Raw genomic sequence first — 27,051 nt, 5'->3', positions numbered from 1 at the left:
ATAGAAACTGTACAGAGAAAAACATGTATTATTTTTTTATTGAAAGATGTGAATTTATGTTATCATGATATTCAGGGCTTTTAGATGGACAAAATGGTGCTTCTGAAGCAAAGATTTTAGTATTATCAGCATGTTTTCTGCCTAATAGTGACTAGCCAACCTACAAAGAAATTTTTAGGGGCTTATAACTGGTTGAAGTAACAACAGAAGTGGCTAGCTTGGCATGACCAGGTATTATGTATTATATCACTTGATTTCATTTTCTAGATATTTTAGATGAAGGATTTAGATACAGGAATTCCTTTGGTAATTTTTAAGTCAAAATATGCATGACCAGTAGGTCTTTGAATCTTAAAAAAGGGTAGAAGTTATTGATTCTTTCAATGGCATGTCCAAGTAGTTTCAGTAAGGCATTAGAATGCATAGAATTTATTGCCTTTTCTAACTGTATTATTGGATTTGTCTCAAGTTTGTTTTTAATTTGTAGAATGAATTATGTTGTGTTCTCAGAAGGGAATTCTTTTCTTATATGTCATAATTTATCATTTTAGATGAAAAAGAAAGCAAAAAAAGCTATTGTTGAGTCAGATACTGAGGAAGAAAACTACAAAGTACCAGAATATAAAACTGTCATCAGTTTCTATTCAAAAGATCAGTTAAACATTACATTGTCGAAATGTGGCCTTGTAATGTTAAGTAATTTAGTTAAGGTAAGAAAATTTATAACTTTAAATGTTGATATACTGGTCTGAGTTGACCCTTTTATTGAGTATATTTATCGTTAATTTTATTGTCATGTGTCCCTTAGTATTCTGTTAATCATTTAGTTTTCCACATTTTATTTAAGAAAACTGTCCCTCATTAGGCATTTACAGAAGCTGCTACTGGATCTTCAGCTGCCTTCATAAGGGATCTAGCACCATTTATGATTTTAAATTGTCTTGGACTTACTATCTCTGTTTCACCGAGTGATTCTTTTAATGTACTCAATGTTCCTATGGCAAAATCATACATATTGAAAAATATGGAGAGTTTAAGTATGGATTATGTACGAAGTAAGGACAATGACCATTTTAATGCAATGACCAGCCTAAGCAGCAAACTCTTCTTCATTCTTCTTAGTAAGTGATAAATTTCCTTCTTGACATTTTATTCAAAATTACATTTTACCCATTTGTAGTGTCTTATAGGGTGTATGTGTATGTATGGGTGTGTGCGTGTGTTGTTGTGATGGTGTGGTGGTTTTTTAATAGGTTGAGACCTTTTTTATCCTTTGTAGTGCTTTGGTTCCTTTTGTCATTAAATCTTTGTTGTCCAAACTTGACATTATTTAGAGCAGGGTAATTAACTGCTGGGGAGGAAAAACTGTTACATCTCTTTCAGTTTTTATAGACCATAGGTATTGGTGAATGTTTTAGTCATATATGGTATAAAGAATTAGATGTTCCACCAGTTTTGTAGCATTTTGAATTAAAAACAGTTTGAATTCATACAAAATTCTTAAATTATCACAATATCTAGTCATTATGAAGAACAGTCCGAAATCCTTACCCATACCACTTTCTGATACTCTGATATTTATGTAGTTATTAGGAGGGCATCATTTGAAAAGGGTAATTAGATTTGGGGAAGAGGGGTCAGGCTATGAAAATATTGCTCATTCTTCTAGTTAAGAAATAATGCATAATGGGTGTTTCAGAGCATTTCAGTGAATTGATCAATTTTACCTCTGTTTGCTTTTGCATTAACATTTCCATGAATGGAAATAGAGTGAGTGAAATTTATATAAATGAGTAACTTCACACCTCAGTACAACATGTATATATTAGATAAGTATATATAAAAGTTTGTTTAACCAAATCCAAGATATATCTAAATATTTAACAGAAATAACTGGAAAAAATGAAAACTAAAAAATTGCAGTTCCCTTGGTATTTTCCAGTGTCTGTCTCAAGGTATTAGTCAGTGACAGCAAACTAGAGATCATTGTTCTTGAATTTTATAATAATTCTCATTTCTCAGATATTTTTTAAAGGTTTAAACTAGGCACAGTGATGCATGCCTGAAATTCCAGCTACTCAGGAGTCTGAAACAGGAAGATCACGGCCTGAGGCCAACTTAGACCCTGTCTCAAATTTAAAAATTCATAAATAAAAAGAAGGAGGGATACACTCAGGAGTAGAGAGTACCCCTGGTTTCAATCACCAGTATCACAAAAAAAAAATAAAAAAATAAAAGTTTTAAGATATTTTTGGTATTTAACATACTTAATATACAGTGAATTACAATAAAAATTTTTAAACATCTTTATTTAATTTAGCCCCTGTTAACCACTCGACTGCTGATAAGATTCCTTTAACAAAAGTAGGACGACGTCTGTACACTGTAAGACACAGAGAATCTGGAGTTGAAAGATCTATTGTTTGTCAAATTGATGCAGTAGAAGGAAGTAAGAAGGTAACAATTCGCTCCCCAGTGCAGGTATGAAATGATTGATTTTTTTTTTTTTTTTTTTTTTGGTGGTGGGGGAGGTTCTATTATGCTTACCTATGTGTTGGTTTAAAAAAAAAAAAAAAAACAAACTATTATTAAAAGGTTATGGCAAGTAGTTAATATCAAAGAAGAATATCTCATCATCAGTAGCTATACTATTAGTAGAATTTGTTCAGTATATGTCTTACAATTTTTTATAGAATGGCTTTATTAGATATTTTGTAAGAAAAACCACCAATATTTTCTTAAGGTTTTTAGAGTATATATATCCTTTCATTTTAATTAGAGATAAATTATATAGCTTTATTTAGGTATATGCAATAAATTGCATATATTTTAAGTTGAGTTTTGGTACAAAAATACACTTATGAAACCTTGATCACAGTCAAGATAATAAGCATGGTTTTTATCCAAAAAACTTCCCCTCCTCCCTACTTCCCCCTTCCTACATATCTACCGATCTGTTCTCAGTGTGAATTATTTTATAGTCTTGAATTTTATATAAATGGAATGGAATACAGAATGGAATTTAGCTTCTTTCACTCCATTTTATATGTATCAGCTTCTGTGAATAGTGTTGTTACCCTTAGTTGCTGAGAAGTAATCCATTGTATGGAGATATCACATATCCATTTTGAGTTACTCATTGTATACATTGCAAGGTAAAGATTGAGGTTGTTTTCCAGATGGCTTTCCAATTGCTACAACTCAGATTATATTTTTCCCTACAAATTTTCTTGATACTTGCCAAAAATTATTTGACCATGTATGTAGATGGTTTATTTCTGAACTTAATATTCTGTTTCATTATTCTGTTTGTCTTTATGTTGGTACCACATTGTCTTGATTACTAAGTCTTTTGAAATCAGGTAATAAAAGTTGTCCCTCTTTGTTCTTTTCTGAAGTTCTTTGGATATTGTAGGTTCTTTCTATTTCTGTTTAAATTTTAGTCAGGTTATCTATTTTTATCAAAACCTGCTAAAATTGACTTTTTTATTTTTTAATTTTCACTTATCCATTACTAGCATTTAGAAATAGATTATTTTTCTGTTAACCCAGATCGTACAACCTTACTAGACTCATATATTCTAGTAGATTTAAACAGTTGTGCAGCTATAGACAATAAAGACATTTTTATTTCATCATTTCCAATCTGGGTGTGTTTTATTTTATTTTTTCTTGCCCTTTTTTTTCTGAGTTTATTGAGAAGATCTTAAAATTTTTGTTGGGATGATAGATTACATTGATTTTAAAATGTTCAATCAACTCTGCATTCCTAGGATAAATCTCATTTCATCATGAAGTACTGTTAAACTTTTGGTATATTATTAGACTGCTAAAATTGTGATTAAAATTTCTGGATCTAGATTCAAAAAGAATTTTGGTCTAGAATCTTAATGTATCGTGTGTCTTGTGGAAAAGTTTTAAACTATGGTTTTAATTGATTTGATTAATAGGTATTGGGCTATTCAGATAATCTACTACTGGTTTTTTTTTTGTTTGTTTGTTTGTTTTGTTTTTTGTTGTTTTTTTTTTGGTGATGTTAGGTACCAAATTCAGGACCTTGCACATGCTAGGCAAATGTTCTACCATCTACATCTGAGCTATACCGTCTTTTCTATTTAAGTGAACTCTTTCATTCATGAAATTTGTTTCTCACCAAAATTGATGAATTTGGTAACATTAAATTGTTCTTAATATCCCATATTTTAACATGTGTGAGTTTGCAATGACAATTTTTAGAGCAATGACCTTAAATAGACTTTATTTAAAATACATCAATAGATACTCAAAACATTTTGTTTATTGTAATTTACCTACTTCCCTCAATGCAGACAAACCAATTGACATATCCAGGTTACTATTCATATTTTTAATACCAATAAAAGAGACAAGCTGCATATCTATGAGGGATTAGGTAAGTACTCCATAGAACCATTTCAAATGAAAAAGAATTTAGAAGGAGGAAAGGGAAGACAGGAAAGAAGGAAGGATAAAAGTGAAAAAGGAGTAAAAAGAAAAGAAAGAAAAACAATAGAATCAAAGATTGCTACAATATATTATTGGAAGTACCCATACATTAAAACAGTCTTTTTCAAAAGCAGAAATAGAGATTTAAAACAGCATCTATAAAACTGAACATTTGTTGTGTCTTACAGGTGTGTGTGTGTGTGTGTGTGTGTGTGTGTGTGTGTGGTTTTGTTATTGTACAGATAAACAAAATATTTCAGGTGTTATACTAATAAGTTCTTTATAGGTAGAATGATTTAGAATTTCTTTGATTTTTGTATTTTTTAAATGTTGTGGTATATAAATTCATTACTTTTGGTATTCAGAAGAAATAGAATCTGTCAAGGTCACAGAAGCAGTTAATAGTAGAGCCAGGATTTGATCTCTGATTTTTTGTTTGTTTTTATTTTGTTTTGTTTTGTTTTATTTGTTTTAACCTTAGTTATCCATGTTCCTTCTCCTATTACTGTGCTGCTATATAGTGATAAAATTTAGGATGAACTTGGGCTTCAGCATACATTTTTTTAAAATGTATTTTGGAGGAATTTATTTCTCACTGTATCCTCACAGCAGTAAGGTGCCAACTTGGAATCAGATGCTGGAAGGCAGAAAGGCAAGAAGGACTGGATATGTCCCCAAGAGCAGAAGAAAAAAATGGATAGAGTTATAGTAGGCTTTTATGATTCCTTTTTCCAGACATTTGGTCTTTCCTAGTTTTAAATCATTAGTTTATTCTCTGCTTCCAAACAACTTTTGCACACTAAATTTGATTGAGTAAACAAATCAAAAACGCAACTTCGGTAACTAACTTCACATTCCAAACATGCATTTTTGGAAGCATGTAGATCTTAGTAGGCTCCAAATGCATTGGTGGCAAGTTGAATGTAAAATTTATTTGGAATTTTATTTGTAATTAAAAAAGTGATTGTAAAACTTACACCTAATGTCTATTGTATGAACTCTGAACTTTGCTGGTTTGATATCGAATCTTGTTTTTAGAAAGATTTTTCAGTTGTATTTTTAATTTTGAGAAGATTATTATATACAGTCCTCTTTGTGCACAGCATGGAATATACAAATGTTGATATTTAAAGTTTTGTCTTCAAATTATAAAAAAAAACAGGTAAACTTCAAGTCATCTATTTTGTTTTCTTCTTAGTCCATATTTACTTCTTTATTCTTAGAGGAAATATCAATTTGGTTGTGTGGTTTATGTATTTCTATGTTGTGTTTTTAACTATGATAATATATTCTGTTACATAAATATACCAATTCTAAGATTTTTTTTTTTTTTTTACCATGCCAGCATCAGACCCAGGGCCTTTCACATGCTAGGCAAGCATTCTACCACTGAGCTACATCCCCAGCAAGAAAGTTTTCTTAATCATTGCACTATTTTTTAGGTGGTTTCTTGTTTCCTAATAACATCAGTTTTGTAGAGAACATGACTATTTTTTGATCCATACGTGTAAATATTTCTCTGGTATATAACCAAGAGAAAAATTGCCAAGTCTTTAAGTAGGGGGATATTCATTTCTTTGCCCAATTATCTTCTGAATAATTTTTATCAACTTGTTTTATACCAGCAATATGCAGGAGTTCTTGTTCACCTTTTTTTAGCTATTGATATTATAAGGCTTATGAATTTTTTTCCTGGCCTGTTGGTATGAAAACATATCTAATGTTTATGATTTCCATTGTCTTAATTTCCAGGAAGCTGAGTATTTTTTCCTGTTTATTTGTCATTCAGGTTTTCTTCTATACGAATCACATGCTTATATTGTTTGTATTTTTTTCTCTTGATTGCAGTGTTCTTAATGATTTTACAGATTTTTGTGTGCATACTGGTTATGAATTCTTTGTTAACTATATTGCAGACATTTCCCACCCGGTCACATTTTTCATTTCTGTCACATAAATAAAAATTTGATATATTTTTCCTATGAATTGTTCTCTACTATTTCTGCCTAAATAAAAACATGTGTCTAAATAAATTAATCCCTATCTCAAGGTCAGGAAGGTATTATCTTTCATCCCTGGAGATGTTTAAAGTTTTATTTTTATATTCTTTTTTTTTAAGCTGTAGAAGCTTTTCATGTATTTTTTAGGATAAATGATACTGTTTCTTCTAATTTATATGAACAAGATGAATGTCACCTGATAGTACTTTTACTTTAGGGTATTTTAGATAGACATTTTAAAAATATATTTAGTTTCTTATATTAATAATATTAAATATGTTGTATTTTTCTTTCCCAGATTAGAAATCATTTTTCAATTCCAATCTCTGTTTATGAAGGAAGTACTTTGTTGGGAATTGCTTCACCTGAAAATGAATTCAACATACCATTAGCATCTTACCGGTAATTTTTTTTTCTTTATCTTTTTGATTGTTCTTTCATAGAGTTTTTAGTTTTAGATATGGATATTTATCTTTAACTTATCAAATTTTCATCAAATCCTGTTAAACATCTAATTTATTTAGGTTTCAAGAATCCTAGGTGGTTCTTTTCAAAAAGAAATATTATTTAATTAATTTATACCATCTAAATTATTTATGCTTTTACTAATATAGATTATATGCTTGAAGTATAATCATCTTAACCATAGTCATATGTATTCATGAGTTTTAAAAATGTCTAACAGCATTGTTGGTGGTTTCTAGATTTATATATTGTGAGCTGATTTTTACTTTTCAAAAGTATAATAGAATTTTAGTGAAATTCTTTTTGAAAAAATATCTTTTAATTAACAAAATAATGCTAGTTTTATAGTTGTAAATTTAACATTGTAACAAATAAATATTGTTCAGGCTATTTAATTTACAATTTAAAATAATCTCTTCTGTGGAGAATGGATTATCTTAGAGAATAAACTTTATGTGGAGTTAAGCATTGTAGTTTGTTCAAATGCTATTTCAGAACACACTCTAGTAAAGGATACTTACACTAATGCTAGGGAAGGAAAAAGGCAAATCTACAGTTTTGAAGTGTCCCCTAGCACTATTCATTCTAATCCATGCCTGAAAGTTTAGGAAGGTATTCTGAATGCTTAGAAAACAGTATTGCAGTTTGGAGCACATATTTTCTCATAGATAAACCTCCAAACCCAAACATAGCCTCTTATTGCTTAATTCAGAAGTTCAGAGGGAAAGAATTGTATCGTGGAGAACAATAACAAAAAATAATCTTTTACAATATCAGACATTGTTCTAGAAAGTATTTTAAGGTTTGTTAAAAGACAAATTTTAGATAACTTGTAAGATATTTAAAAATTCCTGTGAAGAACTTTTAATTCATTTTGTACTTGGATAATAATAGTTAATGGCATTCATAGTGACAAAAATGGCATGGTATTGGCACCAAAACACACATATAGACCAGTGGTGCAGAATAGAAGACACAGAAACAAACCATAAATACAGTTATCTCATACCAGACGAAGGTGCCAAAAACATACATTGGGGAAAAGATAGCCTCTTCAACAAATGGTGCTGGCAAAACTGGAAATCCATATGTAGCAAAATGAAATTAAACTCCTATCTCACCTGCACAAAAATCAACTCAAAGCAGAGCAAGGACCTACACACTAGAACAGAGACCTTGCAACTAATAGAAAAAAAAGAAAGAGGCCCAAATCTTCACCATGTTGGCTTAGGTAATGACTTCCTGAATAAGACTCCTAACCAGGCGCATGGCACACACCTGTAATAACAGTGGCTTGGGAGGCTGAGGCAGGAGGATCAAAGCTAGACTTTGAAAAAGCGAGGCATTAATCAACTCATTGAGACCCTATCTCTAAATAAAATACAAGTAGGGCTGGGGGTGTGACTCAGTGGTTGAGTGCCCCTGAGTTCAATCCCCCAGTATTCAAAAAAACGAACAAACAAACAAAAACTAGGCCCCTAAAGCACGAGAAGTAAAATCAATTATCAATAAATGGGATGGAATCAAACTGAAAAGCTTCTTCACAGCAAAGGAAACAATCAAGAATGTGAATAGAGAGCCTACAGAATGGGAGAAAATCTTTACCACATACACTTCAGATAGAGCATTAATCTCCAGGATATTAGTAAAGAATTTAAAAAATGTAATACCAAAAAAACGAATAACCAAATAAATAAATGGGCTAAGGATCTGAAACAGGCACTTCCCAGAAGAAGAAATAATAATTGATCAACAAATATATGAAAAAATGTTCCAAGATCCTTAGCAATTAGAGAAATGCCAATCAAAACTACACAGAGATTTGATCTCATTCCAGTCAGAATACAAGCAGCAATAAATGTTGGTGAGGATGTGGGGTAACAGATACACTCATACATTGCTGGTGGGACTGCAAATTGGTGCAACCACTATGGAAAGCAGTATAGAAATCCTGCGAAAACCTGGAATGGAACCACTATGTGACCCAATTATCCCACTCCTGGGTTTATATCCAAAGGACTTAAAATCAATATGGTACAGTGACTTAGCCACATCAATGTTTATAGCAGCTCAATTCTTAATAGCTAAACTATGGAACCAATGTAGGTACCCTTCAACAGATGAATGGATAAAGAAAATGTGGTCTGTATACACAATGGAATATTACTCAGCCTTAAAAAAGAATGAAATTATGGCAATTGCTGGTAAATGAATGGAGCTGGAGAATATCACGCTAAGCAAAATAAATCAGTCCCACAGAATCAAAGGCCATATGTTCTCTCTGATATGTGGATACTAATTCACAATGGGCAAGAATGGAGGTACTTAGAATTAGATGGAGAGGAGTGAAGGAAGGGGAGGGAATATGGGGTGAGATGAACAGTGGAATGAATCGAACATTATTACCCTCTGTGCATATATGATTACATGACCTGTGTAATTCTGCATCATGTACAACCAGAAGAATGAGAAGTTATACTCCATTTATGCATGATATATCAAAGTGCATTCTGCTGTCATATTTAACATGATAAGTATAACAAATTTTTAGAAAGTTAATGCCATTCTGGTTTTTAAGAATTTCTGCCAAATATTTTGTGACTCTGTAGTAGAGAAAAAAAATATGTTCAGACTTTTGTTCAAGTCTAAATAATACTTCATTGTGTGATATTTAATCTGCTTTAATTAGAGTTTTTAATGACTAACCATCTACAATTTTACATTATTCCAATGATTAGATGTTATGTGCACTTAAATATTTATAAGGGCTTAAATTAACAAATGGTATTTTTCTCTATAGATTTTGACTATGCGGATCCTTAAATTTAGTTAATAAATATTTATCAAGTGTTTTTTTGTGGGCAAGGCATTGTAAGATACCAAAATGAATTGGACATGATTGTTACCATTGAGAGTTTGTTACGTTTTCTAAATATATGAGATAGGAAAAAGTGGGTTTTAGAGAGTTACAGAAAGTGTTATTGGGAACTATGGAAAACAAAGGATCAGTGATTGACTTCTGGGGGAGATATATAAAGTACAGATAAAATACAATAATGTTGAGATTAGATGGGGACAGAAATAGAAGGAATTGCATGAACAAAGATGAAGAAGAATGAAATTATAGGGATTTCATATAGAGTAGTAAAGAATAGTCTGAATTTCATTGGAATATAGAGTATGTATTGAAAAATGGAATTTGAAAGACAGTTAAGTTCACATATAAGCAATTACTCTCATTTTTCTTGCTGCCAGTTTTATAAATCTTACCTCCACCTAGTAATATCATCTTTTTTTTTTTTTTTTTTTTTCATTCTTGTCTCATAACATTTGTTCTTCTGGTTTGTTTGTTTTTTTGTGGTGCTGGTAATTGAACCCAGGGCCTTGTGCATGCGAGGCAAGCACTCTGCCAACTGAGCTATATCCCCAGCCCAACTGAGCTATATCCCCAGCCCTGTTCTTCTGTTTTAAGACCACTCATCCTACCACCTTTTCTCATTTAGAATATCCTACTATTTGATCATTTTCTGTTCTGTTTTCTCTTCTTGAACTTCCCCATACATATTTCTCTAACTCAAGCCTGCCTCAAAACTCTTTGGGAAATGTTTCACTTCTTCATTTTATTTTATTTTATTTTATTAAGGTACATAGAATTGAATCTAGGGACACATAACCACTGAGCCACATCCCCATCCTTTTTATTTTTTATTTTAAGACAGGGTCTCGCTAAAGCTGCCTTTGAACTCGTGATCCTCCTGCCTCAGTTTCCCAAGCCACTGGGATTACAGGTGTGCACCACCATGCCAGACAAAATTTTTCACTTCTGTAGAACACCTTCCAGTTTGTCTCAAAAGACTTGACCACTGTGTTATGCCCTCAGTCTTCTGTATACATTTGCTCTTTTGGTACCTATTACAGTATAGTAGTTACCTTTTAATATTACATTTACTACTTGATTATGATCTCTTTAAGAGTAAAAAATGTTTTACTGGTTTGTATATTTTAAACTTTGCCTTCTCATTGCTCCATAACAGGCCCAAGGAATATTTTGATAAAATGTTTTGATGAGTGTGTTGACTTTAGTAGAAAATTAATTTTTTTCCTTAAGTGTTGGAATAATGGTAAGTAGAATGAAAATTATGGAGAGGATGTACAAATAGAATAGGTTGTCTGAAACTCATTGAATAAATAATTCCTTGTAATTCAGGTGGTAAGAAGAGTCTAATATTTCAAAGACCAGTAGCTTAAAGTCACTGAAAAGGGACATATAGAGAATCAGGTGTAGAGGGTTCATTGTTAAATGTGGGAAACTTTTGTTAACATCAGACATCTTTATAGAAATACAAAATAGTTAATATTTTAGGACAAGAGCTTAGGAAAAATAGGAATAGAGATAGTTTTTACAGTTGTTCATCTATAAAGAATACTGATAGCTAATTAGTTTTACAAATAAATAATATTTCTAGCGGCTGAGAGTATAGCTCAGTGGTAGAGTACTTGTCTAGCATACTTAAAGCCCTAGGTTGAACCCCATCACCACACATACATGTAAATATCTCGTGGTTTTTCTAGCAGATAGCTTAGTGTAAAAATTATTACACCTAGCCAGCCATGTCAGCATGTTTCTGTAATCCCAGCTACAGGGGAGGCTAAGGCAGGAGATAATATGTTCAAGGTCAGCCTGGGCAACTTAGCCAGACCCTGTCTCAATGTTTTAAAAAATAAAAATGATTGAGGATATATATAACTCAGTGATATAGTGCCCTAGGTTCAATCTCCAGTACCACTAAATAAATGAACAAAAACTTCTTTAAAAATGTTTAAATAGAAAATCATCACACCTGAAGATATTGTTGAAATGTAAATACAGAATGTAATATTCAAATATAAAGATAAATCAATTGATAAGCCATGATTCTGTCATCATTTTCTTGTACCTACTCCTCTGCATCTGTGGTGCCCCACATTTCTGTAAATAGGTGTGGAAATTTTTTTGTAATTGATTCTTTTTAGTTCTACATGACAGTAGAATCCATTTATGCAACCATGGATTATATCTTATTCTAAGTAGGATCCCAGTCTTGTGGATGTGTACAGTGGTGAGATTCATATATGTACATAGGACAGTTATGTCAGATTCATTCCACTGTCATAACTGTTCCTATCCATCTCCCTTCCCTTCATTCCCCTTTGTCTACTCCACTGAACTTCTGTTCTTCTCCTCTCCTCTTTTAATAAAGTGGGTTAACATCCACATATCAGAGAAAATTTTCAACCTTTGGTTTTTTGGGAATTGGCTTATTTCAGTTAGTATGAGAGTCTCCAGATCCATCCATACACCAGCAAATGTCATAAAGTCATTCTTCTTTATGACTGAATAATAATCCATTGCATATATAGTACCACAATTTCTCTATCCATTCATCTGTAGATGGGTATCTAGGTTGGTTCCAAAGCTTAGCTATTGTGAATTGTGATGCTATAAACATTGATGTGACTGTCACTGTAGTATGCTGATTTTAACTCCTTTGGATATATATTGAGAAGTGGGATAACTGGATCAAATGGTGGTTGCATTCCTAGTTTTTGAGGAATCTCCATCTGCTCTGAAAACTTTCATTAACTCTGAAAAGCCTGTGATTATTTTTTAATAGAATTTTTTAAATTTTGTGATAACAGTTGTGACATTAAGATGAAATAAAGCCAATTTCTTTCAACAAAATGTACAAGTCACAAGTGGTTGTATGTGTTTAGCTTTGCCTATATGATTGGTATGATTCTGTATTTTCTGTAAGAAACCAGTTACTATAAGTGTACTTTTTAAATAGTAAGTTTGTAATAAGAATATTCTTCTCTTAAAAGCCAGATAACTTAATGGATTTCCAGGAAATTAGTATGATATCTAATAATCTAAAAAGTATATGAGAATCTAAATATTTATTATAGTATTATGGAACAAAATAATTTCATTTTTCTAAAATTGTGACCATGTAATTTGTTTTCTTTCAGAGCATTTTAAAGGGTTATGTTTAATCTTTTATGCAGGTCATTTCTTTTTCTGAAGCCAGAAGATGAGGACTATCAAAGGTGTGAAGGAATTGACTTTGAAGAAATTATTAAAAATGATGGAGCTCTTCTAAAGAAGAAATGTAGATCTATAAACCCTTCTAAGAAATCATTTATTATTAATATTGTCCCAGAAAAAGATAGCTTGGCATCTCTGTCAGTGTATTCTGAAGATGGTTGGGACTTACCATACATAATGCATTTGTGGCCACCCATACTACTTCGAAATCTTCTTCCTTACAAAATTGCTTATTATATAGAGGTATTTTGGATTTTTTTTTTTTTTTTTTTTTTGTGTGTGTGTGTGTGTGTGTGTTTGTCTTCCTGTCTTTGACTTTACAGTTTGAGTTACTTAAAATTATGAACAGTAAAAATTGTTTTGAAGTTCTAATAAAGGTTATATATAGTACTAGTAAAGAATAGCTAGTAGAGATATTCTTGAAGTAGAAATGTTTTAATCATGTATAAAATGATAATTTAAACTATTTTCCACTAATTTACCTTAGAAGTCTGAGTACTAAACTGAATACAAATTATATGCACAAATGTAGTAAGCCATTTGAGAAATAACGTATAAAAGTAGTATATAGTCCTCTTAAAAATTTAAATATGGAGATAATAAAATTGCATTTATTCACCGTTTGATGAGATCACCTTTTTAGACAATATATTTTATATATATTTCGTATATCATTTGTTTAAAAGTTGAATGATTTTTTAAATGAGTGTGAGAATTAATATTGAAATAACACTTAAGTACTAGACGTAAACAGAAATGCTTGCTACTTTATATCATATTTAGTGATAATTCCCTAGAATTTTTTACCCTATGAAGATGCTTTTTCCTTTAATAATCAAATTTATTTCAGCAGATTAAATATGGTTTTCTCCTGTTGTTATAAAAATCTGTTCAGCATAGATTTCATATAAATATTCCATTTTCCATGCTTATCAAATGAAAGAACCTTTTCACTATTGTCTATTAATCATAGATTTATTTTACTTTGTGTATTATTATATTCCTACACTTTTCTGATACATTTTTCGCTGAAGAGAGTTAACATATCTGTGGTTTAAGAATATCTGTTTTTCCATAGGGGTGACCAGATTGTTACAGTGACTAAAAGTTTGCATTTTGCTGTCAGATTTGCAATTATTTTTTAACTCTATTGTTTACTAGCTGTGTGTTCTTAGGCTATATTTTACTAATTTTTGTGATCCTCATTTATAAAATGGGAATAATAATAATACTTGCATGCTCGGGATATGGGGAAATTAAGTTTGTTGCTGTACATAAAGAATTTAGCACAGTGTATGAAAGGTACTTAGTTGTCATTTATTAATCACTCCAGCACCACTACCATCACCACCATCATTTTTTTGTGTGTGGGAATTATTATTTAGCATATAAGGAGTCAGTAGCTGATATTTTGCTTTAATTAATTAAAAATCTTTAGACGAAGAGATTCCTGTTATAACAATGTTTACATTAGGAAGGACCCAGGAAAGCAATATTGAGAATACTGGTGAGATATATAGATGCACTGTTTACATTTGTATTCTTATAGAGTTTTAAATTTGATGTTCTTGGGATCATATTCTGTCTTCCAGTTTCCAAAGAATATGATCAATTTTTTAAAGACAATTTATATGTGTATGGGACAATTTATATGTATATGTGGTTAGGAGACTCAAACTGAGAGGTCATAAAGAGGAATTAAGGTAATAGAAGTAAGGTTGGAGAGAAATTAAGTTTTGAGAGATACATAAGATGTAGTATAGTGATTGGATATGTGTGAATGGATTGGTAAAAATCAAGTGTGGAACCTGGCACTGTGGCATATGCCTATGTAATCCCAGTTGCTCAGGGAAGCTAGGCAAGAGGATTATAATAAGTTGAAGGCCCGCCCTGGCAATTTAAGGAGACCCTATCTCAAACTTTTAAAAAATTAAAAATACTCGGTGTGTAGCTCCGTCATGGAGCACCCCTGGTTCACTCCCCACAACTGCCAGAACAACTGCAAATCAGGATTGGAAGGCAGTAGGGATTGTTATTTTGCATTAGCATCAGCTTTTTATATTTTTTGTTTTGTAGTTTTGAAATCTATAATCACTAGTAGAGGTTTTTGTTTTACTAATTATAATTATGTTTCACATATAATTTCCCATGAAGTTTCATGTTGCTCATTCTGCGCAAGAGCCCTTTGATGTAGGTTTTTTAGACCATTTTACAAATCAGTTACTCAAGTCTAGATTGCATATTTTATAGAGGTTTCCACTGTTGGCAAAGTTCAGATTTGAATATAGGTCTTCTAACTGATTCTGATTAGTATTTCAAAAATATTTTGTATATCATTAGTTTAAATAGAACTTTTGGGTGTATTATTCAGACATTTCAAAATCTATTGTATTTTTTCATTACAGGGAATTGAAAATACAGTTTTTACTCTCAATGAAGGACATTCAGCCCAAGTTTATACTGTACAAGTGGATAAAGCCAAGCTACATTTAAAATTGCTCGATTATCTAAATCATGATTGGAAAAGTGAATTTTATATAAAATCTAATCAACAAGACATTAGTTTTATCAGTTTTGCCTGTGTTACAGATATGGAAAAGACTGAGTTAGATATTGCTATCCATATGACTTATAACACTGGTCAGACAATTGTGGCATTTCATAGTCCATACTGGATGGTCAATAAAACTTCTCGAATGTTACAATACAAAGCAGATGGAATTCATCGAAAGCATCCACCTAATTACAAAAAACCAGTTCTCTTTTCTTTTCAGCCAAATCACTTTTTTAATACCAATAAGGTATGTAACTTTTGTCTAACTTTTGCTCTTATCTAGCTTTTTATTATTCCTCTTCAGAGTACATAAAGTACATGGAACTTAGGTGAAAATAACATTTGTTAATAACTACTTGAGGTTAAATAGATTTAGCATTTAATATTGAGAAAGGTTTTATGTATTAACAGTATAATATTTAGCTTATGCAAAAAACGTTTAAAAATTATCAATTTAAGTAAACATTTTTAAAGGCACAAAATTGTAACATATTTAAAATATTTTTCCCTAGGTTCAGCTTATGGTAACTGATAGTGGGTTGTCAGATCAGTTTTCAATTGATACTGTTGGTAGTCATGGAGCTGTTAAATGCAAAGGCCCGAAAATGGAATATCAAGTGAGTTCATTCTGTGTCCAACAACTTTTATTAAAAATGTCTGTAGGTTACTTAAGTAAATTTTATAAGTAGGTTATGATAATATAACAGTTTTTGAACTATTAATTTTTTTCTTAGGTCGGTGTCACTATAAACCTTAGCAGTTTTAACATTACCAGAATTGTGACATTTACTCCTTTTTATATGATTAAAAACAAGAGCAAATATCATATATCAGTGGCTGAAGAGGGAAGTGATAAATGGCTCTCTCTTCAGTTGGAGCAGGTGAGTAGATGAATTTCAAACATGTACCTCTTTGGATTCTCTTTTTTCTTTTTGAAGTTAGGTGCCTCAAATTTTAACTCTCCCTCACCCCAATTTTGAATCAGTTCCATGAACCTTTAGTGAGTATTTGTGCTAGGCTTTCAATATTTTATTATCAAAAACTGGACCTTTCTCTCTAGGAATGCATAGCTTGATCAGGAAGGTAGACACCAGATTGGTTAAATATACTAATGGAATTAGTTATGGCTTGGATGCATCAGAGAGGAGAAAATGATTTATTTTCTCTAGGAACCTTTTAGAAATGCCTTCATATAGAGTAGGTTAAACCAAACTTTGCTTCAAATTATTTCAAGTAACATGAAATTTTGAATCTCTCCCATCATTTGCTGTCAGATCTCTGCACAGAAGTTTTCAAAAAGATTGTTTCAGGTTGATAGAATATTTACTTTCTATAAAACTTCAAACTAGTGTCTCAAAACTTATTATTGCTTTTCCTTTATTCTTCTATTTTTTTCCTTCTCTGTCTTTATTCAGACATGTTTGATACTTGTATTCTCCTTCATATATCTTAACATATATCTTAATGTCTCTTTTCTTTTCTATCTCTAACTCTGCTGCATTCTGGATAAGTTCTACTTTGTATATCTCTCTCTCTTTTTTTTTTTTTTTTTAATTTTACTGTGTTTAAATTGCTCTTTATAACTTCAAGTACTGATTTTTTTATTTAAATATATTTCTTATTCCCAGAAGTTCCACCTTTTTCAAGTCTGTTCATTATTTCAAAGAATACTTACCATGTACTTTTTATGTGACTTGCATTGCATCTGTTAACAAAATCTCAAGTTTCTGACCTGTGATAGTTTACATTTCAGTGGATGCAAAGAGAACCAAAAAATCAATATCATAATCAGTTAATAAAGTGCATAAGAAAGTGACAAGTCTAGAAGAACAAGGAGTGACCTTTAGTTTTAGTAAAGACGCAGTGAAGTCACTGTTGAACAAAGATTTGCAGGAAACAAGAGAGTAGCTGTCAGGAGCTCAGTCAACTGAACTGACAGATACAGGAGTAACTGATTAAGACAACAAATCAAAATGAAAGTAACACAAACTTCTAATCATTTACTTTGAATAGTATAAGAAAGAGGCTAAATGAGCAAAAGCACCCACTCCCCTTGTTCCATTTCCCCTTCTAGGGACATTGATCAAGGGTCAAGTGGATCAACACAGACATTAAGGTTGTCTCCCTGTTGAAGGACCCCTGAACAAAAGACTCTGGCAGTTTTATGAATCTGAGGGATAAAAGAGGGCAAGAGTAGAAAAATACTGAGTACTGAGAGTAGAAAGAGTTTTCAGGTTTCTTCTCTTCTCAGATAAAGATCTAGCAGAGGCTTCTAAGGAAGGTCTCTGCTCATGGGCCCAAATAGAGAGGCTTCCAAATGAAGGTGCCTGGGCTAGAAATGCAGGCATATCTAAAAGTATTTGGTGAGGGAGAAGTGGGGGCATTGTCTTTGAGACCACAGTGCCATGGCTGTGTAACAAGTCTGGTACGGGTAGGGTGCTTAGTTAGCCTTATGAGGCCTGATGGAATATTTGGGGAGAATGCATTAGAGATAAACCAGAATAGGAACTCTAAAGGGGTAAAGTATTTGACATGTTTGAAGGTTATCAAAAGAGGGCAATGTTACCAGAAAGGGAAAGATAGCAGAGGACAAAGCATAGCGGAAATGAAGGATGATACAGAACTTTGTGAGCCCTTACAAGGACTTTACCTTAACTGAGTGAAATTGGGAGCTTTTGGAGGGTTTTTGTCAGAGATTAAACATAACATGTTTTCAGAACATACTTATTGAATTACTATGTGATTTATTTTTGTGAATGTTCCACATAATCTCATTAGGTTTATATATTTCATAGACATATTTTTCCTATGATTTTGTTATAACATTTCTACCTTGATGTATATATCTGTTAGATATTGTTAGGTCTTGTTTATCCTTTTAAAACCATATCTGTAGACTCTCTTTCAACAGTTGGTTCATATTTACATTAACTTCAATAACATGCGTAACGACTATTTAAAATTTTACTTTCTTCTTGTTTATCATTTCAGCTTCAGGTAAATTTTCTTTGACTTGTTAAGATTTTTACATTTTACTCTTGTTTGTTTTTTTTTTTTTTGTTCTTTATAGGGCATAGTGTCTCACTATGTTGCTCAGACTGACTTCAATTTTTTTTTTTTTTTTTTGTACTAGAGAGTGAAGTCAGTCATTGTTACCACTGCACTACATCCCTAGTCTTTTTATTTTTATTTTGAAGCAGGGTTTCACTGGGTTAATGAGGGTTTTGCTAAAGCTGACCTCAAACTTATGAGCCTCCTGCCTCAGGCTGTCAGGTAACTGTTACTTTAGGTGTGTACCTTGTTTCAAACTAATGGACTTAAGTGATCCTTCTGCTTCAGCTGCCTAAGTAGCTGGAACTATAGGCATGTGATGCCATTTCTGGCTTAATTTCTGATTTTGACTGATAGTGATCAACTTTATCATATTAAGTTGTATGCTCACCAGGAGCATTGATGCACACCTGTAGTCCCAGTGACTCAGGAGTTACAGACAGGAGGATTGCAAGCTCAAAGCCAGCTTCAACAACTCAGCAAGATACTAAGCAACTTGGTGAGACCCTGTCTCAAAATAAAAAATAAAAAGGGCTGGGAATGTGGCTCAGTAGTTAAGTGCCCTGGGTTCAATCCCCAGTACCAAAAAAAAAAAAAAAAACTTATGATTATTATCTCTCTTGATTTTTTAACCTTATCTATATATCTGTTGTCTTTTGTCTACAAAAATAAAAAATTTAATACTTTCTCAAACTTCAAGAGGCTCCACACAGTATTAAAAGATACATTATTAAACACAAAAGATAAAGTATTAAATAAGCTAGGACTGTCAAGGAAATATAGCCTTGGGAATGTCTAGAACACACATTTTTAATCTTCTCAGGTCTTCATGGGACATATGCTTGGATTAGGACTATTGTTTCTATTAGGATACAGGAAGTTTTGACAGGGAGGAGGACATTATAAGCCTCACATCCCCAACCTTGTGCCTAGTTCCATCTTTCATGGTTGAATAAAACAGACTTTAAGAAGCTAAGACACTTAGTTCTGCTACAGAATTGTCCCAAGGTAAAAACAATATGTAAAAGAATGAAACTAGGTCCTTATTTCTCACCCTGCATAAAAATCAACTCAAAATGGACATAGGAATTAGACCAGAAACTATGCAACTCCTAGAAGAAAATATAGGGTCAACATTTCAACTTGTAGGCATGGGCAATAATTTTCTCATTAGGACCCCTAAAACTCAGGAAATAATCTCAGAGTTAATAAATGGGTTGGCATCAAAGTAAAAAGCTTTTGCACAGCAAAGGAAACAACTAAAAATGTGAAGAGAAAGCTTATAGAATTGGGGGAAATCTCTGCTATCTCCTCTTTTGACAGAGGATTAATATCTAGAATGTATAAAGAACTCAAAAACCTTAACACCAAAACCCAAATAACCCAGTTAATTAACGGGCAAATGAACTAAACAAGTACTTTTCAAAAGAAAAAATACAAATGGCAAACAGATACATGAAAAACTATTCCAAATCATTAGCAGTTAGGAAAATGCATGTCAAAACTACACTGAAATTTTATTTCCCTCTAGTTAGAATGGCATCCATCAAGAATACAAACAATAATAAATGCTGGGGAGGATGTGAAGAAAAAGGAACACTTTTACACTGTCGGAGGGATTATAAATGAGTGCAGCCACTATGGAAATCAGTATGGAGGTTCTGCGAGAGTTGTAACACCATATGACTCATCTGTACCACTCCTCAATATTTATCCTAAAGAATCAAAGTCAGTTTACTGTAGTGATACATGCATACCTGTGTTATAGCAGCACAATTTGTTATAAACTATGAAATTAGGTGTACACCAGTAGACAAATGGATCCAAAAAATGTGGTATATGTACACAGTAGAGTTTTATTTAGCCATAAAAAAGAATGAAATTATGTCATTTGCAGAAAAATAGATGAAACTTGAGAACTTTATGTTAAATAAAATAAGCCATACTCAGAAAGTCAAGGACTATGTGTTTTTTGGCATCTGTGGAAACTAGAGAGGAAAGAGTAAAAGAAAAACAAAGATGTTCGTCAGGGACGGTATTTCATGAAATCGAAGGGAGGGCAAGGAGAGAGGGAGGAGGAGAGGAAAAGGAGAAGTACTAGGGAATGATATTGGTCAAATTCACTTGTTGTATTGTGTACATGTACAAATATGTAAAATCAAATCCCCCCATTATGTACAACTACAAAGGGGAAAAAAGAATTGTTCCCAGGTCATATATGATAAGGTTCAGGTATCACATATGAAGAAGCTCATTGAAAACACTGCATGACCAGTCCAAGTGACTAGTCTGATCAGGGCCTAAGATAGAATTGACTTAATAGTTTACAGAGAAGTCTAGCTCTCCATCTTGTTCTTTTAGTTCTTCTCTTTTTCTAGTTCCTGGTGTCCAGTCTTTTTTCTAAAAAGACTACCTCCCTAACTCCTAATTCCTTTAGCCTGGTTTCCAAATCACAAAAGTCCAAATTGTTGTAAGATTCTAAGCTTTCCTTCTCTAAATTTTGGATTTTTACTCTCAGTCAAAATAAGAACTCTATTCCATTTCCTGACTTATCAGTAGTGCATACTTTTACTTGTACTTAATTAACAAATAATATTCAAACATGATTTATATTTTTAGTAACTGAATGATCCCTTGTTTTGAACTTACCATCTGCTTCCTAGTTTCTGACTCAGCTTATTCGCTGATTTTTCAATCTTCTCTGAAAGATCTGAACTACATTAAAGTCTGTTTTTTCCCAAGCACCCTACTTATCTTTGGTCTTTAACTACTACTCATTGCTGCTTGTATTTTTCATGCTTAAAAGTGATAACTCATCTCTAATTTTACAGCCCTTCAGCTAAGCAACCCAATAACCAGAGCAGTGTGGAAGGAGTTTGATGGTTTTCTTGTTGTTGTTTGTTTGGGGTATATGGGATTCAACCCTGGTTGGACTTACTGCTGAGCTACATTGCCAGCCCTTTTTTATTTACTGGTTTGAATTTTGAGACTGTGTCTCACTAAGTTGCTGAGGCTGACCTTGAACTTGAGATCCTCCTGTCTCAGCTTCCTGAGTCCCTGGGATTATAGGCATTCACAAGCATGCCCAACTGAAAGAGATTTTTTTGAAGTTCATTTTACTACTGTGATGAGTTTATTAAAATGATCTAAGTATTTTTGATAGGATTTGTTTATTTTTATAAATATATGTTATATATGTTTTTAGTGTATCCCCTTTTGGCCTGAAGATGCGTGCAGTAAGCTTCTTATTCAAGTTGAAAGGAGTGAAGGTCCTCCCAAAAGGATATATTTTAACAAGCAAGAAAATTGTATTTTATTGCGTCTAAATAATGAGGTAAATTATTTTTTTACAAGGATCATTGGAAAACCTAATATGTATTTCTAGTGTTTCATTTCACTTTTTATAACAAATAGTTATCTGATAATTTTTCCCCTTCCACCAGGAACAAACCAACATTTCTTTTTTAAAAAGGAAAAAGGTACCACAAAGAAAGAGAAATATAAAATAATTTTAATTATTATGCAGAAAGTGAGTTGGAGTGCCTGGAATGCTAGAATATACAAGATCTAGAATTTCACAAATCTGCATACAGAAAAGATTCATTGTTTCCCAAAAAGGCAATATAAAATGCTTGTTTTCTAAATCATCTCCCAAAATTAAGTTATCAAGTTATGAATAGTTTTATTACTACATGTTATGATTAATAATCTTGGCAAAATTATCACATTAAAGAATGTTTTCCTTTCTTTTAGCTTGGAGGTATCATAGCAGAAGTTAATTTGGCTGAGCATTCAACCGTTATTACATTTTCGGATTATCATGATGGGGCAGCTACGTTCCTGTTAATAAATCACACCAAGAATGACCTTATTCAGTACAAACAAAGGTAAGAAGATTATCACAAATACAGTGACTCCTGATTTAACAGAAGCTAGGTAATGAGAGATTTATGATGATTTCTCATGAATATAAACACAGATAGTGATGTTGTGGTTATATAAAATAATGTTCTACTTTAAAAAAAGGTATACTGAAGTATGTAGGGATCAAACCAACTTTACAATTTACTTTCAAATGCTTCAGAGAAAGACTCATGAAGAGTTAAAGTACAACAAAAGCTTGATCATTGTTGAATGAGGTGAGGAAAATGTCAGGGTTTATTCTGAGTTTTCCAATTTTATCTTTTTGAAATTTTCATATTTTTAATAAGCATAATGTAATTATAAAATTTTAGATTTTTTTCAGATACCCTCTTCTTGGTAAGGTGTATGGAAAAAGAACTGCTTCCTTAAATACCATAATTCAAGATTGATGGTTAAAACTACTTTTAACATTATTTATTTCAATTTTCTGTGATATCTTACCCTCTTGGTGCCACTAGTTTTTGCAACTTTATGTTCCACTACGTGGTGGTCCCAGGCTATCTTGAATTTATTGTGTCTGAGTATTTGTTTTCATCTCTTACTTTTTAATGAGCCCATATCTGTTAGTGCACTTTTATTTTCCTTTCACTTCCAACTGTAAAACTTCCAATCATTGATTTAATTCAAACATGTAGGGACCATAGGACTAGCCTAGGAAGTACCTAGAATTCCTCCTTCTCTATCATTCTCTTATTTGTTTAAGATGTTGAGAAAGGAGACGGCCAGTTGCTGGTTTTTTTTTTTTTTTTTTTAATACTATAAAAATCATAAATTTTGTCTTAGTCTGTTTGGACTGCTTTGTCCAAACTCTCAGTCTAGAGGCTAAATTGTCCAAGATCAAGTCACTGACAGATTGTCTGGTGAAGGCTCACTCTCTGCTTCTGTCTCTGTGTATTTGAGCTTTCTAAAAAATTTTTTAAAGGTCATTTTTATTCCTTTGCAAGTAACTGGCTTTCCTAGATGTTTTCAGGGGTTTATCTTCCCTGAAAGATTTTAATTTAAATATTTCACCAAAATAGGTATAGGATCATAGTCTGTTTTCATTAATATTATCTGATAGCCAGTGAAGTCTTTTAATCTGCAGGGTAAGTTTAGTTGGCTCAGAAAAACTTTAATTTATTACTTCTTTGGTTAAATAATTTGTTTTAATTTTTGAAATCTTTTTGTAATTGAGTTGAATTTCTCATATTTATATTTCACATCTTACTATTTTAAAAATAACGAAGCTACATCTGTTTTTGCCACAGTAATACCAATACCTAGGGAACAGTTACCAATTAAATTCTCCTAGATTTAGTATGGATTATATAAAATAATTGAACTTTTTTCCATAATTTGAATTAAAACAAAAATTGACATTCATTTCAAACTTGAGGATCTTTATATCCTGAGACAAATATTTCCCTTGAAATAGTTTCTTAGAGATTGCCTTTTTGTTTTCATTATATAAGGAAAATTTGTCTAAATGAGAATTTCCACAAATTTCAATGGGCTAAGAATGTTGTATCATTTTGTATTTTTTATATTATAAAGTTGCATTTAACTTAGTGCATATTTTTGCTACTTATAATAGTTCTCTTAGTGAAATTGAAGATTCCCTTCCCCCTGGAAAAGCAGTGTTTTATACCTGGGCTGATCCAGTGGGCTCTAGAAAACTGAAGTGGAGTTGTGGGAAAAGCCATGGGGAAGTTACACAAAAGGATGTAAGTATTAGGTTGATTATTATGGTGTTCTCAGAATTCTTTTTGGTTTTCTGCATATGTGTTTTTAAAAGATACTAATTTCAGCCTTGATGATTTTAAAGATTGTTCTGTGGCTATACTTGTAAAATGACTGCCAGAGATTTAAAATGTTGTATTCAGGCTCTTTCTTTGAACTTTCACCTATTTCTCTTTCTCTCTTTTATTTATTTATTTTTAAATCTTAGAAGAAACTAAATACAATTGAAACCAGAAAGAACTAGTTTTATCCCAAAGGAGTAGGATCATTCAGATTTACTTCAATAAAAATATGCAAATCACATGCAAAACTTTTTTCTTCATTGAAAACAAAACTGGATAGAAGTCCTTCCTTATATTTATTGTACAAAATGAGTTCTGTCCAGCTTTATCTTATCCAAAAATTTGTAAGCCAGTAGTCTTAATTTTGTCCACATCTCTGTATGCTTCTATTAAGTTAAAAATGATAAAGCTCTGCTTAGAGAAATGCTTTCAGCATTCACCCCATGAACACTAACAGTCATCTTACATTTAACTTCTGTAAGGAACATTCAAGGATCCATTAAGTATTTATTTCTTAGTGACAGACTCTGATGATAAGGTTGTATTCAAATGTTTTCTAATAATGTAAATAACTTGCATGAAATATCTTTATTAAAGTTATATTTGTTCTTCAAAATTCATCAGAATTGGATTCTATTCTGATACTTTTTTCTTTAATTATTATTTGTTCCTGTTTAGCATTAGACCATTCCTCTTTTAGAGGGGAGACTGAAGAGTTTTATTATTAAATATGTTTTTTGTTCTAGGCTTTTTTGTTTTTCTGTTACTGTTTTTTGAATTAACACCCGTGTATTGAATTAAGATAGTTGCTTTCTACTCCTAGTAGTTAAAATCTGTCTGTGTATGTATAAGTAAATTAGTGTGTGGATTTTTTAAACTAAATGCTTTCAGTTTTTTATCTATTGAAAATGATTATTATTTTTTTTTACTTTATCTTATTTTGAGGATTGATTATATGATTGATTTTTTTAATATTAGGCCACTTTCACATTTTTGGAATTGACTTGCTAATGGCTTAAAACTTTTTGTTTGAATATTTATGAAGGAGGTTGGCCTATAACTTTTCTATCTTGTAATTTTCTCTCCAATATTTTGATATCAGGGCCATCTTGGCTTGTTAAAAATGTTAAAAAATACTTAATCTCATTTTCTAGAAGATTTGATGTAAATCAGTATGGTTTTTCTTTTGGATGTTTAATAGAATTCAGTAATGAAGCCAAGCAGACTTTGCCTGCATTTGTCTTTGAATTATAAATTCTATTTTATTTTTATATATAGGACAATTCAGTTTTCTATTTTTGTTTATTTTGTTGTTTTTCTAAGAAGATGTTCTTTTCACTGGAAATTTCTACTATGTTGACACAAATATTTTCATAATATCCTTTTTAAAATTTTGAACATATTTATGGTGATGCCCTTTTTTATTCCTGGTATTGTTTATTTGTGCCTTCTCTTTTTCTTAATGAATTTTGCTAAGGGTTTATCAGTTTTTGCTTTTTTCACAAGAAAATCATGGTTTTACTCTTTTTATGATATCTTTTATACATGTGTTTTCAATTTCTCCAGCTTCAGCTCTAGTTTATTTATTGTGTCATCTTTCTTCAGATTTACTTCAATTAATTTTTTTTAATCTCTTAAGATCAATACTATATTAGTCTGTTCAGGCTGCCCAAACAAAATATCACTGACTGGATAGTTTAAACAAAAGAAATTTATTATCTCCATAAACACTCCATCTCCAGATACACATTGAATACTAGGGCTTTGGTCTTAGGGGAAAACAGTTTAGATCATATTGAAATCACTGTTTTTCAGATCTTTTTGCTTCTTATTTGAAGTCATTTAAAGTCACTAATTTCCCTCACAAAATAGCATTACCTTTATCTCACAAATGTTAATGTTATATATTTATTATCATTTTGTTTAAAATGACTTTCTGATTTTCATTGTTAATTTTACATTTTTTTTAATGGTTAATACTTGAGGTTATCATTTACTTTTTAATAGTATAGGAATTTTCTCATCTTCATTGATTTCTGATTTAATTCCTCTGTGATTTGGGAACATATTTGGATTCACTATTTTGAAATTTATAGAGATTTGCTATATGGGCCAGCCTGTGATCAGTAACTGATTCATATATATTTGAGAAAAAGAAAATGTTCTGTAAATTTTCAAAGAATGTTCTGTAGTTTGTTAGTTTGTTCAGGTTTGTTAATTGTGTTATTTAAATCTTCAGTCTCATTTATTTGCTTGTTCTATTTGAGAAATACGTTAAAACAATAATCATAAATTTGGACATTTCTCCTTTTTGGTTCATTTATTTTAGCTTTTATATTTTGAAGCTATGTGATTAGGTAGTTACAAATTTTGAATTGTTATATCTTCCTGGTCCTTTCATCAAAATATAAGTTGCAGTGCCTGCCACAGTATCTTCTGAGGCCCAAACATCTAGTCTCACAAAATGCTCATAGGCAGTTTGCACCTGCTTATTTCAAGAAGACACTAGGCAGGAATCATGCTAGCAAGGAGCATCAGCCAGTCCTTTGGGGTGGAAGTCCTTACAGCAATCCTCATAGCAGTTTATGGAGTATTCTCTTTAGTCAGTGAGAATGACAGGTTTAGTGTGAGGGAACATTACATGGGTATGTTAGAAGCCACCCTGAATTAGTAACGCTACTCCACAATACCATATATCCCTTGTAACAACCCATAAGCATGGCTTAC

The 27,051-nt window shown here is 31.7% G+C and overlaps 1 protein-coding gene across 7 annotated transcripts in view; it reads left to right on the top strand.

Moving 5' to 3' along the window:
* VPS13A (vacuolar protein sorting 13 homolog A) overlaps positions 1-27,051 on the top strand; it is a 250,147-nt gene that overhangs the window by 140,376 nt on the left and 82,720 nt on the right. For 6 of the 7 annotated variants that reach the window (XM_079112076.1, XM_079112082.1, XM_079112080.1 and 3 more), the window contains 11 exons: positions 552-710; positions 866-1,121; positions 2,321-2,481; positions 6,763-6,866; positions 12,975-13,257; positions 15,420-15,815; positions 16,081-16,185; positions 16,303-16,449; positions 21,825-21,953; positions 22,373-22,506; positions 24,117-24,246. In XM_079112076.1, the coding sequence (XP_078968202.1) occupies positions 552-710; positions 866-1,121; positions 2,321-2,481; positions 6,763-6,866; positions 12,975-13,257; positions 15,420-15,815; positions 16,081-16,185; positions 16,303-16,449; positions 21,825-21,953; positions 22,373-22,506; positions 24,117-24,246 (2,004 nt within the window). The remainder of the gene's footprint in view (positions 1-551; positions 711-865; positions 1,122-2,320; positions 2,482-6,762; positions 6,867-12,974; positions 13,258-15,419; positions 15,816-16,080; positions 16,186-16,302; positions 16,450-21,824; positions 21,954-22,372; positions 22,507-24,116; positions 24,247-27,051) is intronic. The other variant, XM_079112077.1, reaches the window with a different exon arrangement.

Source organism: Sciurus vulgaris (assembly GCF_902686455.1).
Source record: "Sciurus vulgaris genome assembly, chromosome: 15".
Taxonomy (NCBI): Eukaryota; Metazoa; Chordata; class Mammalia; order Rodentia; family Sciuridae; genus Sciurus; species Sciurus vulgaris.
The sequence above is the reverse complement of the archived record's forward strand: the minus strand, read 5'-3'. Positions and strand labels throughout refer to the sequence as shown.